General features: G+C 39.9%; 1 protein-coding gene across 9 annotated transcripts in view; it reads right to left on the bottom strand.

The window, feature by feature from the left end:
• FARP2 (FERM, ARH/RhoGEF and pleckstrin domain protein 2) overlaps positions 1-14,030 on the bottom strand; it is a 127,351-nt gene that overhangs the window by 67,619 nt on the left and 45,702 nt on the right. For all 9 annotated transcript variants that reach the window (XR_012906155.1, XM_006110623.4, XM_075937164.1 and 6 more), the window contains 3 exons: positions 11,883-11,980; positions 10,009-10,123; positions 372-519 (listed from right to left, as the gene is read on the bottom strand). Coding sequence is in view for 8 of the 9 variants with exons in the window: in XM_006110623.4 (XP_006110685.2) it covers positions 372-519; positions 10,009-10,123; positions 11,883-11,980 (361 nt within the window). In the remaining variant the exon portion in view is untranslated. The remainder of the gene's footprint in view (positions 1-371; positions 520-10,008; positions 10,124-11,882; positions 11,981-14,030) is intronic.

Genomic DNA, 14,030 nt, shown 5'->3' with positions numbered 1-14,030 from the left:
ACTAGGTATGTTTAGTTTGTAAAGAGAGAAGATTGGGGTGGGGGTGAACATGATAGCAGTCCTCAAATACTTGAAAAGACAGAAGATGGAGAAAGGTTGTTCTCTATTGGCATAAAGGGCAGGACAAGAGGCAATGGGTTCAAACTATAGCATAGTGGATTTAGATTAAAGCTCAGGGAAAATACTAGGACAATGAAATAGATTGCTCTTTCACTGAACTTTTTCAAAAGCAAGGTGGTTGGATGGGTCAGCAACAACAAATCCTGCATCTTGGCAGGGGATCAGATAGGATGATTCTGACCGTATGATTCTGTGATTTAACATCAGCTATTAAAAAAAAGTCAGAAGAGATTGGTATTTTCGCAACCCACCTGAAATACTAATACACCCATGTGTGAAACAGCAAGGTTAATTTTCGACCCCTCACGGTCAGATGCAAGGTGAAATCTAATTCCATACATTTCCAGTTTCCGAGCAATTTCAAGCACCTGGAAATCTGACTCAGCAGGAGTTTGGCCTCTGCAGTAAGGAACAGAAGCATAAAAACACAGTATGAAATGCAACATGATTTCATAATACTTCCACAGAGTACAAAGTAACTAATCTATATGTTTAGAACTAAGCAATAATTTTGTGCCTAATTTACATTGGCAATTTCACTCCATGAAAACAGAACTGCTGCCTTTGTAATATGATTAACAAAATATAGGGGAAATACATACAGAGAAGCAAGTGTCACTAGCCCAAAGGGCTCTCGGGACTTGCCATCAGACTTGACGACGACTCAGTCACATAATTCACCATTTTCTGCCATCAAATTTGTTCAGTTGGCTGTAGTCAAACGTTTCCCCCCCATCTTTCTGCATTGCCAAAACGTGTCTGCACATTCTTGTTTCCCATCTTTCCCCACCAGGGGGAGTAAATTGCATTACAGCAGTTTCTCTCAAACTGTGCTCCGCAGAGCCATCTCCAGAGGCTCCACGAGGTTGACAAAATGGAAACATCGATAGGTACAACACATACAGTCAGTGGACTGCTAGGGCTCCGCATAAATTTACACGCATGTAAAGGGTTCCGTAGCCCAAAAAGTTTGAGAACCTCTGCATTACAGCGTACCCTTCCTTAGACTAGCACAGCAGCAGTGCATCAGGAAAACAAATCAAGTCTATCTTGGAGTGGGTAGAACCTGAAGCGTACACGGTCCAGCAGAGCTTGCCAGGGAGAACAACATAATATTCAACACCCAGGGAGCAGAGATGATGAGCTACTGAAGCTGGCTTCAAGCTCCTCATTTCCACGATAACGTCTAGATAAGGATCATATGGGAGCCATGTTAGTCTGTAACTAAAAACAAGCAGTCCTGTGGCACCTTAGAGACTAACAAATATATTGGGTCATGAACTGCCATGGGTAAAACCCATTTCATAAATGTGTTAGTTTCTAAGGTGCCATAGGATTTATTGTTTTTAACTGATGTGAGGAGCTACTGAGCTGGGCCACCTGGACAACACTAATTTTGAGCCCCATAAATGTGGGCTGCCCAGAAAACAGTGAAGAACACAATCTTCAAAAGTAACCATTGCTGAAACTAATAACTGTGAGACTTACATTTGAAAACACAAACTGAGGTAAGTCAAAGCTGTTTGTGAGTCTGAGGGTGACAACCCTTATGAAAATGGGACTTAAGGATATTTCATGAATCCAACTTAAAAAGAACATCTTTGCTATCTACATTAGTACACTGAATACAAAAAAGGGCAACAAATGGAATTTTTTCACACAACAGTTTACTAGAAAGAAACTGGATGATGGAGGAAGGATGAGGGCTTTGTAAAAAGAAAAACTCAGAATTTTTTGTTTAGATCTGACTAGGTCACACAGGCTAGATTTACATATGCCATGTTAAAACTTGCTTTAAATATTTTTTTCTCCAGGGAACAGATTTCCCCCTATAGATAGATATTCAATTCCTGTAAAACAGACTATATGCTATTTATAGTAGGATCTATTTTTGTGTTCTACCTTGTGCCAAGTGTAACATAAGCATTACAAAATGAATATTTTCCTGCAATACTCTCTTCCTCTTTTAGCCGTTTTTTTTTAAAAAAAAATGCCTACTCCTAACAGTTTACAGTAACCATTAAACCAGACTCTGTTCTGTTTCTATGAAGTAATGTTTTTCTGTTAAGCATGTTCAAATAATTAAAAAATTAAAGTACAAATGTATGGAAATAGGGCCCTTTTAACTGCATATGTGGCTCGTATTTAAAATTAATATCAATACAACCGTAGAATCCACTGAAAATGCAATCCTTTACATATGAAAACGTGATACAGAAATAACGATTTGCCAACTCCTACAAGTAGTTACATACTTGAAAATCATTGTACCACGCAGGTTCTGGGTGAGTTATGTGGTTATAACATTCAGTGGAGTTTCTACTACTTCATTCTGTTAGCTTGTGGCAAAGCCTGAAAACATTTTTGTCCCTAATTACAGCAGGGGTTCAAAAGAAGTTCATTATCTTCAAAGATGTAATTTATGTTATGTTTTTCATCAAATCTGGATATGTTGTAGCCAAGTACACTTCATACACAAAGTATAATTCCAGCAGTATAACTTCTATGAGGAGGTAAGGCCTAAATCGCATCTCTGTGAGATAAGTGATGAGGTTGGAAATAAATTTTGGCCATAAATTTGCTAGTTTTCCAACTTCAAGCATACCGCATGCAACACAATGGGCCAAACTCATTCCTGATGTAATGCTATAATCTCGAAAGGAGAATACTAGGGCTTCATGTATTGCAACGTGGTGTGTGGAGGATTTGGAATATATGGCAATAAAACTGCTAGGCATAAACGCAGGCTAATAACTTGAGTACTATTGTATTATGTACAAAAACAACCACAGTTTAATTATTCAAATGTATCTAATGAAGCTAAGCGCAGAATGCCTGTCAGAAAGAATAGTATTTTAAACCACAGCCCGCATCTACAATAGAAGGAACTCTCTGAAGTGGGGAAAATTAGGAATGAAGTGAAGCAGCTCACACTGCACAAAAAACATTTGCAAAAGAGGAGCAGTTTCAAAGTAATTATCCTCAGATGTTTGCTATAGACTAATCTGCACAGGCTGGTCTGAAAACAACCTGGCCTAATTTTGTTCATCCATTAAGTAGATAAATCTACTTAGGCTTTCCCAGGTCAATGGATGACAACCTACCAATTAAACTATTTTCCAACAAGAACTGACTTTAATACAGAAGGTCTCAGTGAAAGGTTTGCGTACAGTTATATCCATATGAGACAATATTTATCATCACAACACCCATAAAGAAATGAGAAAGATCAAACTCAAACCTGGATATTGATAAGTTATTACATCGTTTTGAAAACCTACAATTAATTTAGATTTTATGGCTTAAAGAGCCAATTACATTGCATGTTTAGAGGCTGAATTGGCGATTAAAGTAGAATTTTACATTTCTGCACAAGAATCTATATTCACAACAAAAATCCAAAGATACCTCCATGAGGCTGGCTTAGCAGAAGACAACTGAATTATAAGGGGTAGGATATCAGTTAACCTGATGACAACTTAAGACCAAGACTACCGTGGCTCTTCTGCTGTTACGTTGTTCTCTTCCCACCCTCCATCCACAAAAATTATATATTCACTTACTATGTATCGTTTAAATCCTAGACTGTAAACATTTTGTGGAAGAAATTGTCCTTTTATTGTTTCTATAATGCATAGTACAAGAGAAGTTGAATCCGTATTTGGGGTACTTAGGTACACTCGTATATAAAGTAGTCAATTTCAGATCTTGCAGAGCTACACAACGACAGAGCTATACCAGACTATTTTGGCACTTAGTAAACAGATAGGCTATGTCTACACTGGCGGGTTCTTGCCTACCCTCTCTTGCGGAAGAAGATTTACAGTACAGCGTGGTAAGAGAGGGCTTCTTGCGCAAGAGCTATGCTCTTTTTTAACAGGTGTTAGCCCTCTTGCACAGGGGCTCTTGCGCAAGAGGGCAGTGTGGACGCTCGGCAGGGTTTTCTTGTGCAAGAAAGCCCTATGGCTAAAATGGTCATCAGAATTTTCTTGCACAAGAGAGCGTCCATACTGCCATGGGCGCTCTTGCGGAAAAGCACAGCTCGCACGTGGCAGTGTGGACGTTTTCTTGCGCAAGACTTCTTGCATAAGAAACTTTGTGCAAGATGTTCTTGCGCAAGGAGCCGCCAGAGTAGACATAGCCATACTTTTGATACAAAACTGTAGAGAATTGTAAGGTTATGCATTTAGGGATTAATAACAAGAATTTTAGTTATAAGCTGGGGACACATCAGTTGGAAGTAACAGAGGAGGAGAAGGACCTCGGAGTCCTGGTTGATTATAGAATGACTATGAGCAGCCATTGTGACATGGCCGTGAAAAAGGCTAATACGATCTTGGATGTATTAGGCGAGGTATTTCCAGTAGGGATAAGGAGGTGTTAGTGCCATTATACAAGGCATTGGTGAGACCCCATTTGGAATACTGTGTGCAGTTCTGGTCTCCCATGTTTAAGAAGGATGAATTCAAACTGGAACGGGTACAAAGAAGGGCCACTAGGATGATCCGAGGAATGGAAAACCTGTCTTATGAAAGGAGACTCAAGGAGCTTGGCTTGTTTACCTTAACCAAAAGAAGGCTGAGGGGGGACATGATTGCACTTTTTAAATATATTAGAGGGATAAATACCAGGGAGGGAGAGGAATTATTTAAGCTTAATACCAATGTGGACACAAGAACAAATGGATATAAGCTGGCTAGTAGGAAGTTTAGACTTGAGATTAGACGAAGGTTTCTAACCATTAGAGGAGTGAGGTTCTGGAACGGCCTTTCAAGGGAAGTAGTGGGGGCAAAAGATCTATCTGGGTTCAAGATTAAACTAGATGGGTTTATGAACAGGATGGTTTGATGAGATAACATGATCTTGGTAACTAATTGACCATTCATTATCAGTGGGAATAGGTCAATGGAGGGATGATAGGAGTTACTATAGAGAACTTTCTGGGTGTGTCTGGCTGATGAGTCTTGCCCACATGCTCAGGGTTTAGCTGATCGCCATATTTGGGGTCAGGAAGGAATTTTCCTCCAGGGTAGATTGGCAGAGGCCCTGGAGGTTTTTCGCCTTCCTCTGTAGCATGGGATACAGATCACAGCTAGAGGATTCTCTGCATCTTGGGGTCTTCAAAGTATTTGAAGGCTTCAATAGCTGAGATATAGCTGAGAGGATTATTCTGGGAGGGGTGGGTGAGATTCTGTGGCCTGCACTGTGCAGGGGGTCAGACTAGATGATCATAATGGTCCCTTCTGACCTTAAAGTCTATGAGTAAATCATATGTACAAAAATCAGCTTTAAAATCCTCTTTCAGTGATAACATTTATTTTCCTTTTGATACAGAACAGCTATTGATTGGACGCACTGCATCGATTTCATGTTGCATTGTGTTATCCTACTGGTGTTATCAGCTGTGATTAAAATGTGAAATTGCGGAACTATTAACTATGGTTTGTAACATATCCTTTAAATCAGCTTCTGTACCCAATGACTGGAAGATAGCTAATGTAACGCCAATATTTAAAAAGGGCTCTAGAAGCGATCCTGGCAATTATAGACTGGTAAGTCTAACATCAGTACCAGGCAAATTAGTTGAAACAATAGTAGATAATAAAATTGTCAGATTCATAGAAGAACACAATTTGTTGGGCAAAAGTCAACATGGTTTCTGTAAAGGGAAATCTTGTCTTACTAATTTATTAGAGTTCCTTGAAGGGGTCAATAAACATGTGCACAAGGGGGATCCAGTAGATATAGTGTACTTAGATTTCCAGAAAGCCTTTTACAAGGTCTCTCACCAAAGGCTCTTACGTAAATTAAGATGTCATGGGATAAGAGGGAAGATCCTTTCTTGGACTGAGAACTGGTTAAAAGACAGAAAACAAAGGGTAGGAATAAATGGTAAATTTTCAAAATGGAGAGGGGTAACTAGTGGTGTTCCCCAATGGTCAGTCCTAGGACCAATCCTATTCAACATATTCATAAATGATCTGGAAAAAGGGGTAAATAGTAAGGTGTCAAAGTTTGCAGATGATACTAAACTGCTCAAGGTAGTTAAGACCAAAGCAGACTGTAAAGAACTTCAAAAAGATCTCACAAAACTAAGTGATTAGGCAACAAAATGGCAAATGAAATTTAATGTGAATAAATGTAAAGTAATGCACATTGGAAAAAATAACCCCAACTAGACATATAATATGATGGGGGCTAATTTAGCTATAACTAATCAGGAAAGAGATCTTGGAGTCATCGTGGAGAGTTCTCTGAAGACGTCTATGCAGTGTGCAGCGGCAGTCAAAAAAGCAAACAGGATGTTAGGAATCATTAAAAAAGGGATAGAGAATAAGACAGAGAATATCTTATCGCCCTTATATAAATCCATGGTATGCCCACATCTTGAATACTGCATACAGATGTGGTCTCACCTCAAAAAAGAAACTGGCATTAGAAAAGGTTCAGAGAAGGGCAACTAAAAAGATTAGGGGTTTGGAACGGGTCCCATATGAGGAGAGATTAAAGAGACTTTTAAAGCTTGGAAAAGAGGGGGGATACGATAGAGGTCTATAAAATCATGAGTGGTGTGGAGAAAGTGAATAAGGAAAAGTTATTTACTTGTTCCCATATAAGAACTACTAGGGGCCACCAAATGAAACTAATGGGCAGCAGGTTTAAAACAAATAAAAGGAAGTTATTCTTCACACAGCGCACAGTCAATCTGTGGAACTCCTTGCCTGAGGAGGTTGTGAAGGCTAGGACTATACAAGTGTTTAAAAGAGAACTAGATAAATTCATGGCGGTGAGGTCCATCAATGGCTATTAGCCAGTATGGGTAAGGAACGGTGTCCCTAGCTTCTGTCTGTCAGAGGGTGGAGATGGATGGCAGGAGAGATTGCTTCATCATTACCTATTCAGTTCACTCCCTCTGGGACATCTGGAATTGGCCACTGTCAGCAGACAGGGTACTGGGCTGGATGGACCTTTGGTCTGACCCAGTATGGCTGTTCGTATGTTCTTATTAATTATTTGTATTACTATATACTTAGAAGCACTAATAATGGACAATATCAGCCATAAGAAATTAAGCATTATCCAAGTAGCTGTACACATGGCTGACTTTCACAGACAATCCACATACTGAATGAAACCCAGTGGTACATTAAATTATATAAAAGCCAGACTGAAGTTGCAAATTGGATATAGCACAGAGAAAGAGAGAAATCAGAATAGGGCCACGCAGTCAAAGTAGAGCAGAAGTCGCAAATGCAGGAGACTTGAAACTGGACAATGAAATAATATGTAGAAGTAGATGAAAGCCAGGAAACCTGGAGACAATTCATCCTGTCAGTAACTTCCTTCTTTCTTATGTTTTAAAAGTGGGGGCGAGACCAAAATGTATTACATTTTAAAAAAGAAAAAGAGTAAAGACATTCTTTAATATTCATGTATTTACTGTACAGCAGAATGCTTTTCTCTGTGCAGTATGTCCAATCAATAAAATGCAAATCATTTTCTCATTCTAGTCACCTTTCCGTATCACACAGAGGGGGTAAATAGGGAGTACTCCTTCAGCATACTCCTTAACAGATTATATTGCATCATCTTAAACCTATGAATGTATTTGTTGTTCGCATGTATGCAATGAAATCTTGAAACAGTGCTGAGTTAGTAAAATTTTCAACTTGTACTGTACACTGCAAGTGCTGAACTAAGGGAATGGTATGTTTTATTGTTTACTGTAATCCACCATGAATACACGTATTACATTTTATTAAATTCCTACAATTTGGCCAAATCAAAATTGTTAGCCCAAATTTCATTAATCCAATGAAAGGCATATCTACAGCCAAAGGAATATGGGTCCTGCTAAATTCTTTCACCTTTGCTCAAGATCCTAGATATTGCCAATAAAAACATAATTAAAATTAGTTCTGATAAAATTAATTCCTATGCTAGAAAATAGGTGAAGTTTATTTGATGAACCTATCAGAAAATAATAATTCACAGTTGCGTTGGAAGGGCAAAACAAGTGGGGTTCCGCAGGTGTCCGTTTTGGGACCGATTCTGTTCCATATCTTCATCAATGAGTTAGATATTGGCATAGAGAGTATGCTTATAAAGTCTGCAGATGATACCAAGCTGGGAAGGTCTGCAGCAAGTGCTTTGGAGGATAGGGTCAATATTCAAAATGATCTGGACAAACTAGAGAAATGGTCTGAGGTAAATAGGATGAAGTTTAATAAGGACAAATGCAAAGTACTCTGCTTAGGAAGGAACAATGAGTTTCACAATACAGAATGGAAGGAGTCTAAGAAGAATTACAAAACCTCTATAATCCCAGATTCTCTGGCCCTGTAACATCCAATGTCCGGCAGGACCATGGCTTCAGCAGTGCTGCCTGGCAGGGTCAGGAGCTTGGTGTGCTGTAGCAGGACTGTCCACAGGAGACAGCACAGAGGGAGCTGGGCTGCCTGGCATAGCAGGGAAGGTGGTGTAGGGGCTGGCAGGGCAGCAAGGCTGGTGGCAAGGGAGACTCGGCCAGGAAGCCAGCAGCTGGTCCAGGACTGCTGGGAACCAGTAGCAGGGAAACCAGACATGACCTCCCCTGATCCAGCAAAATCCCTCATCCAGGACTGGTCAGGTCCAGAGGGTGCTGAACCAGGGAGGTCCAACCTATACTGCAGAAAGGGATTTATGGGTCACATTAGACCACAAAGTAAATATGACTGTTGCAAAAAAAGCAAACTTCATTCTGGGACGCATTAATAGTATATAGGGTGAGGAATCATTATTTATAACAAATGTCTTTAGTAATTCTTGCACTGTTTGCATGCTTTGTATTATTTTCTAAGTAATCTGCTTTGTTGTGTTTGCTGCCTCGAAATATTTAAAATACATCTTTTTATCATTAATAAACTTATTTATAGTTTACAATATAACAGTTTACGTAATTTTGAACTAGGGAGTATGAAAACTTGTGCATGCTTGTTCTCCACATTGAGGGAGAAGGCAAATTTCAAATAATTTTGAGATTACACTCCAAGGGAATTGAACACTTGGGCTATGGCAAGTCCCTTAAACTGAGTCTTCCCATAGCTGATCTCAGTATCTCTATCGTTCTGCAGCTGGGTGTGGTCCTGCCTGTGTGCTTGGCTGGAAGAGGCTTGTGAACCTGGCCCAGCAAGACTAGGTAAAAGGGACTCACGCAGGCAGAACAGATTGACTCAGTAGTATCTCAGCACACCTGTCAACATTTCAAGGGGTCCAACCCATTACACCACAATGTTGCTATAGCCTACAATATTTGGCAAGATTTAAAGCAGGCACCTCAAACTCTTGGCCCAGGGGCCAACTGCAGCCCAAGCACTTCCCCAATCTGGCCCACAAAGTATTTTGAAAAAGTTATTTAATCAGGGATGGGCAGCAGAAAGGGACTCATCCATGCACACAGTTCCTTGCAGCACCCAGACCCCTACCACGCATATAGTCCTGGGCACAGGGACACTGCTTAGTCTGGGAAGCTGTGCTGATTGCCTCTGCCATGATGCGCTGGCCAGGGAGCCACCTGAGCTGATGCACTTCTACGCCAGTGGGGAAAGGGTGCTGGGTTTTGCTTTGGGTTACCCCGGCGGGAGCAGAGGACCCCAGCACGAGGATTCAGATGTTAGCAGGGGGGCAGGCAGGATTCCAGTGTGAGAGTGCAGATGTTAGTAGAAAGGGCCATCATTGTGGTTTTGTTTCCACCTATGAACAGCATTTAGCTTATGCCATCTATATGAAGCAGCAAGCGTATGTAAATTTTAAATACATAAGTATATCTTTCTAATTTCTCTGCATTGTTTTACCAGCATGCTGTAATACTAAAACATTTCCAAAAGCCCACCAAGAAGCTGCACTTACAAGTGCTTTCTGTGAAACTCCAATATCTTTCCTTGTACTCTTTCCTGGTTTGGCAAGTATTGATTTGTTTTAAGGTGACTGCGATCTCCAGATTCATCAAAATCCCCAATTTCAGCTATAATAAAAAGTAACAGATCATCAGAATTTAAAGAAACAGTACTTTGGCAAAGAAAATAAAGTTAATTCTCAATTTTAATCTTTAATAAAAATATTATTTACCTAGTACTTTAACTTGCTTATTTATTTTTATATAACAACATTTACTGGTGGTCCATATACAAGATTTCACCTGTGGTTTTTCCCGTAATATACAGGAACAAACTATCAATCAATGAGTTACCTTTATCTCTAGAAAGTCATATCATATGAAGTTATATTACACTTCCTTCCAATACTGTGAGTTAGCAAGCCATGGTGGGGACTTAAGATCTACACACACAGTTGCAGAGCAGTTCAAATGCAACGGTGTGTTAAATTTGCACCTGTAATTTACAGATGCAAACTAAAGGGATTTAAACCAGTTTAATCTGATGAGTATCCAGATAGGGATTTGCACATTTTAATTTAGTTTTAAACAAATTTAAATTAAACCACTGCAATTTGAGTAGACAAGCTCAGAGAAGTTTTGTAGAATCATGATAAACATATTTCAGTTTAAGCTTCAAAAAGGACTGTTATAAAAAACAGAGTTTTTTAAAAAAATAGTTATGAAAAAATACCATGAAAATATCTTGCTTAAAATTAATTTGACCTATAAAACCAAGAAGTTTTAAACATTATTACCTTGTAAATTAAGGCACAAATATTTATATTCCTTTATCACCTTTGCTTTATCAGCATCTTAACATTCAGTCTTGAAACATGGCCACAAATATTGATACGTACTCAGCTGTTCCCTGTTGATTTGAAATTCTCTCAAAAACACAAGGTAGTGCTAGAAAATCCTTGGCAAGTTTTCATAGCACAAATCACTCAACGTTTTGTAAGACAGGTTTGGCCTCCCAATAAATGGAGTCATATTTTATTACTGTGTCAGAAGAAGTATTTCTTAAGCATTTTCGGTTTGGGTAAGCAGACAGAAATGAAGACCGTATCTCTTTTTTCTTATATTTAAAATGTATAAATACATATGCCATTGCTTTTCTCCTTTAATCCTTAGGGATAGATTTTTAATGCTATTTTGACACCCAAATGCCTTTGAAAATCTGGCCTTACAGCCCTCAAGGTAAGCATCACAAGGGTCTTGAACAGAAACCAAGCCCATTCAACCTCCATACTCACTTCCAAACAGGAGCCCACCACCTGCCTTTCCAGTTGTTCCTACTATCTAAGTCTTCCCCAGAAGGATGCTGTTCTAACAGGTCTGCTCTCATGTTGCCAGACTCAGGCTCTAATTCCCTTCGTTTCCTGCCTGCCCTCCATATGTACACTGCCTTGTAGCATTAAGTTGATTTGGAAACTGGCATTGGGAGGAACTTAGGCAGTTAAGAAGAGCAGGCCAGAAAATGAACAAGGTTACTGGAAGGGGGAGGCACAGCCAGGTGAGAGCTGCAACAGATCAGAGTCTTGACTCAGCCCCACCTTCTAGCAGCCAAAACTATCTAACTTCTAAGTACAAACACTTGAAAGTGGCCTCTGTTCCAATCCCATGACGTTAAATAGTTGGGGATTATCCAGTATGTCAAAGGTTAAAAATTAACCAATTTAGGTTTTTTAAATAAATATTACTTATGAAACAAAAAATACTTGTTTTAGGGTTTTTTTTTTTTAATTATTGACATGCAGACAAATGCTTTGTGTGTGCTGACAGATAATCTAGTTTAAGTTTAGCAGTGGTGACATCAGCTGAGGCTGAGATAAGCCAACATACTAACACTGCAGAAGATGAGAGATGATCAGAGCTGCTGTGTTGTCACTGCAGGTTAGTCGTTCCTCTGCTAAGTCTCTCTTGATTTGTAGTGCAAACAGATACCTAAAAAGGAAGAGTGAAGAGTACAAATTGTTTGACGAGCCACAGACAACTCCTCACCTCAGCATAACTTACACAATAAACAGCTTCTAAAAATATTTTTCAAAAAGGTACATAAAATTAAAAAAGAAGTAGATAACTTAGCTACTTCAAATCCCTAACCAATCTGGCCAGATAATACAATTTAAGTGTGATGGTGTCAACTGCCATGGGGAAATCAAATGAACAGGCAAAGCTGAGGTCTTTGAAAAGCATGCCTCACTACAAAGCAGATTTTAGAAATTTTTTTCCAACCTCAGGATTAGATCTTGATTATGGTTCAGAGGGTTTCATCAGCCCACACAGTGGAGGAGGTGCATAGCTGTTAATATCTTATTAGAAAATGCGACGAGGAGTCCTGTGGCACCTTATAGACTAACTGAAGTGTAGGAGCATAAGCCTTCGTGGGCAAAGACCCACTTTGTCAGATGCAAAGATGTGGTCTTTGCCCACGAAGGCTTATGCTCCTACACTTCAGTTAGTCTATAAGGTGCCACAGGACTCCTCATCGCTTTTGCAGATTCAGACTAACATGGCTACCCCTCTGATACTTATTAGAAAATGTGACAGGTTCAGGCCAGATGGCAATAAGAAAGTAACAGAAAGCAGGTATAGTAGCCCCAGGCTAACAATGTTCCTGTTTCCTTGGCTACCAAACAAGGGTTAAATAAGACACCTGGAAGCAATCGACAACCTGTTAGAATCAGGTGATGCGATTTAATTAAGTCACCAGGAGGCAATCTAGAACCTCCCTAGAAGCAGTGGAGACCCTTAGGTTTGATTGGGACACCTGGAGCTAATCAAGGACCAGCTGGAACTGGTTAATCAGTTAAAGGGCACACCAGGAGCAGTGGGAGGAGGATGCATGTCCGGGAGCAGGAACAGTAAATTCATTGTTAAGTATCAAGAGGAGCCAAAGGGCAATGAGAGCCTTGCCTGGAGAACAGCCCCTTTGGGTCCCAAAATATAAGGAAAGTACACTGCTACTAGAGGGGGAGAGATTGAGTTAAGAAATCTAGTTTGTTGCCTTCACATCCAGAGAGGCCACTAGAGATTAAGAAACTTTTCCTCTCTTTTTCCCCCATTATGCCAAGGATGACTGTGGCTAAATCAGACTATAACTTGCACCTGAAGTAAAGTGATGAAACTGAGAACTGTAGTTAGCCACTGAGGTGAGCAGTTTAAGACCAGGAGTTGCCATTTTCAGACGGCTAATACTCAGCTTACCACTACCCAAAGTGCAGTACCCACTATGTGAAATCAAAAGGAGAGGAGGGAAAAAAATCAAAGGGAAGAGAGGAAGAGGAGAAGGCAGAGGTGGTGAGATCTGTAAAGAGGTGGGAATAATCAGGAAGGAGAGATGGAGCCAGTTGGAGGAGGAGGAAGACAGCTGCTAGGAGGCTGAAGAAAGGTGTGGTGAGAGCCATGAGTGATGTATAAGATTGCTATGATACTAGGAAAGATCTGTTGCAGGAAGATCTCAAATCACACTACCTGTTGATGATGATGGGACAGCAGCAGGGTACATTTACAGATAGCAACATGCTTACAATATAAATTATTTACCAATTGTTTAAAAAATGGGTAAGTAAAATACGAAATATGGCAATAATCAGGGCTTGCCAAGCGGCGGCGAGCCCCGCTTGCTAGCCATGCGGTTTGGCACGCTGTACATGCACCGATTGCGCTGCGGCACCATGATGGCTTAAAATCTACTCACCCCGGGGCAAGTAGATTGACTAATTTGTTGAGCCCTGGCAATAATCATAACAATAGAAGTGGTCACAGATGAACTCTACTAACCTATTGAACTCTTACAATTTTCCAATTAGCCATTTACTAAAACATTTATTGATCACTTAATCCTTCTAGAAACATTTATAAATTCACAATATTTATAGAAGAAATGGTCAACTTCCTCTTTCTATGGTAACACACTGATAGGTTTGGGAGGCAGAAAATGCCCTGTACCATTATCTATTCATGCAAACCTTGACTACTTTTCTAACTACAA

Source organism: Pelodiscus sinensis, chromosome 10 (assembly GCF_049634645.1).
Source record: "Pelodiscus sinensis isolate JC-2024 chromosome 10, ASM4963464v1, whole genome shotgun sequence".
In the NCBI taxonomy this organism is placed as follows: Eukaryota; Metazoa; Chordata; order Testudines; family Trionychidae; genus Pelodiscus; species Pelodiscus sinensis.
Note: the sequence above shows the minus strand (reverse complement) of the source record. Positions and strands in the feature narration are given on the sequence as shown.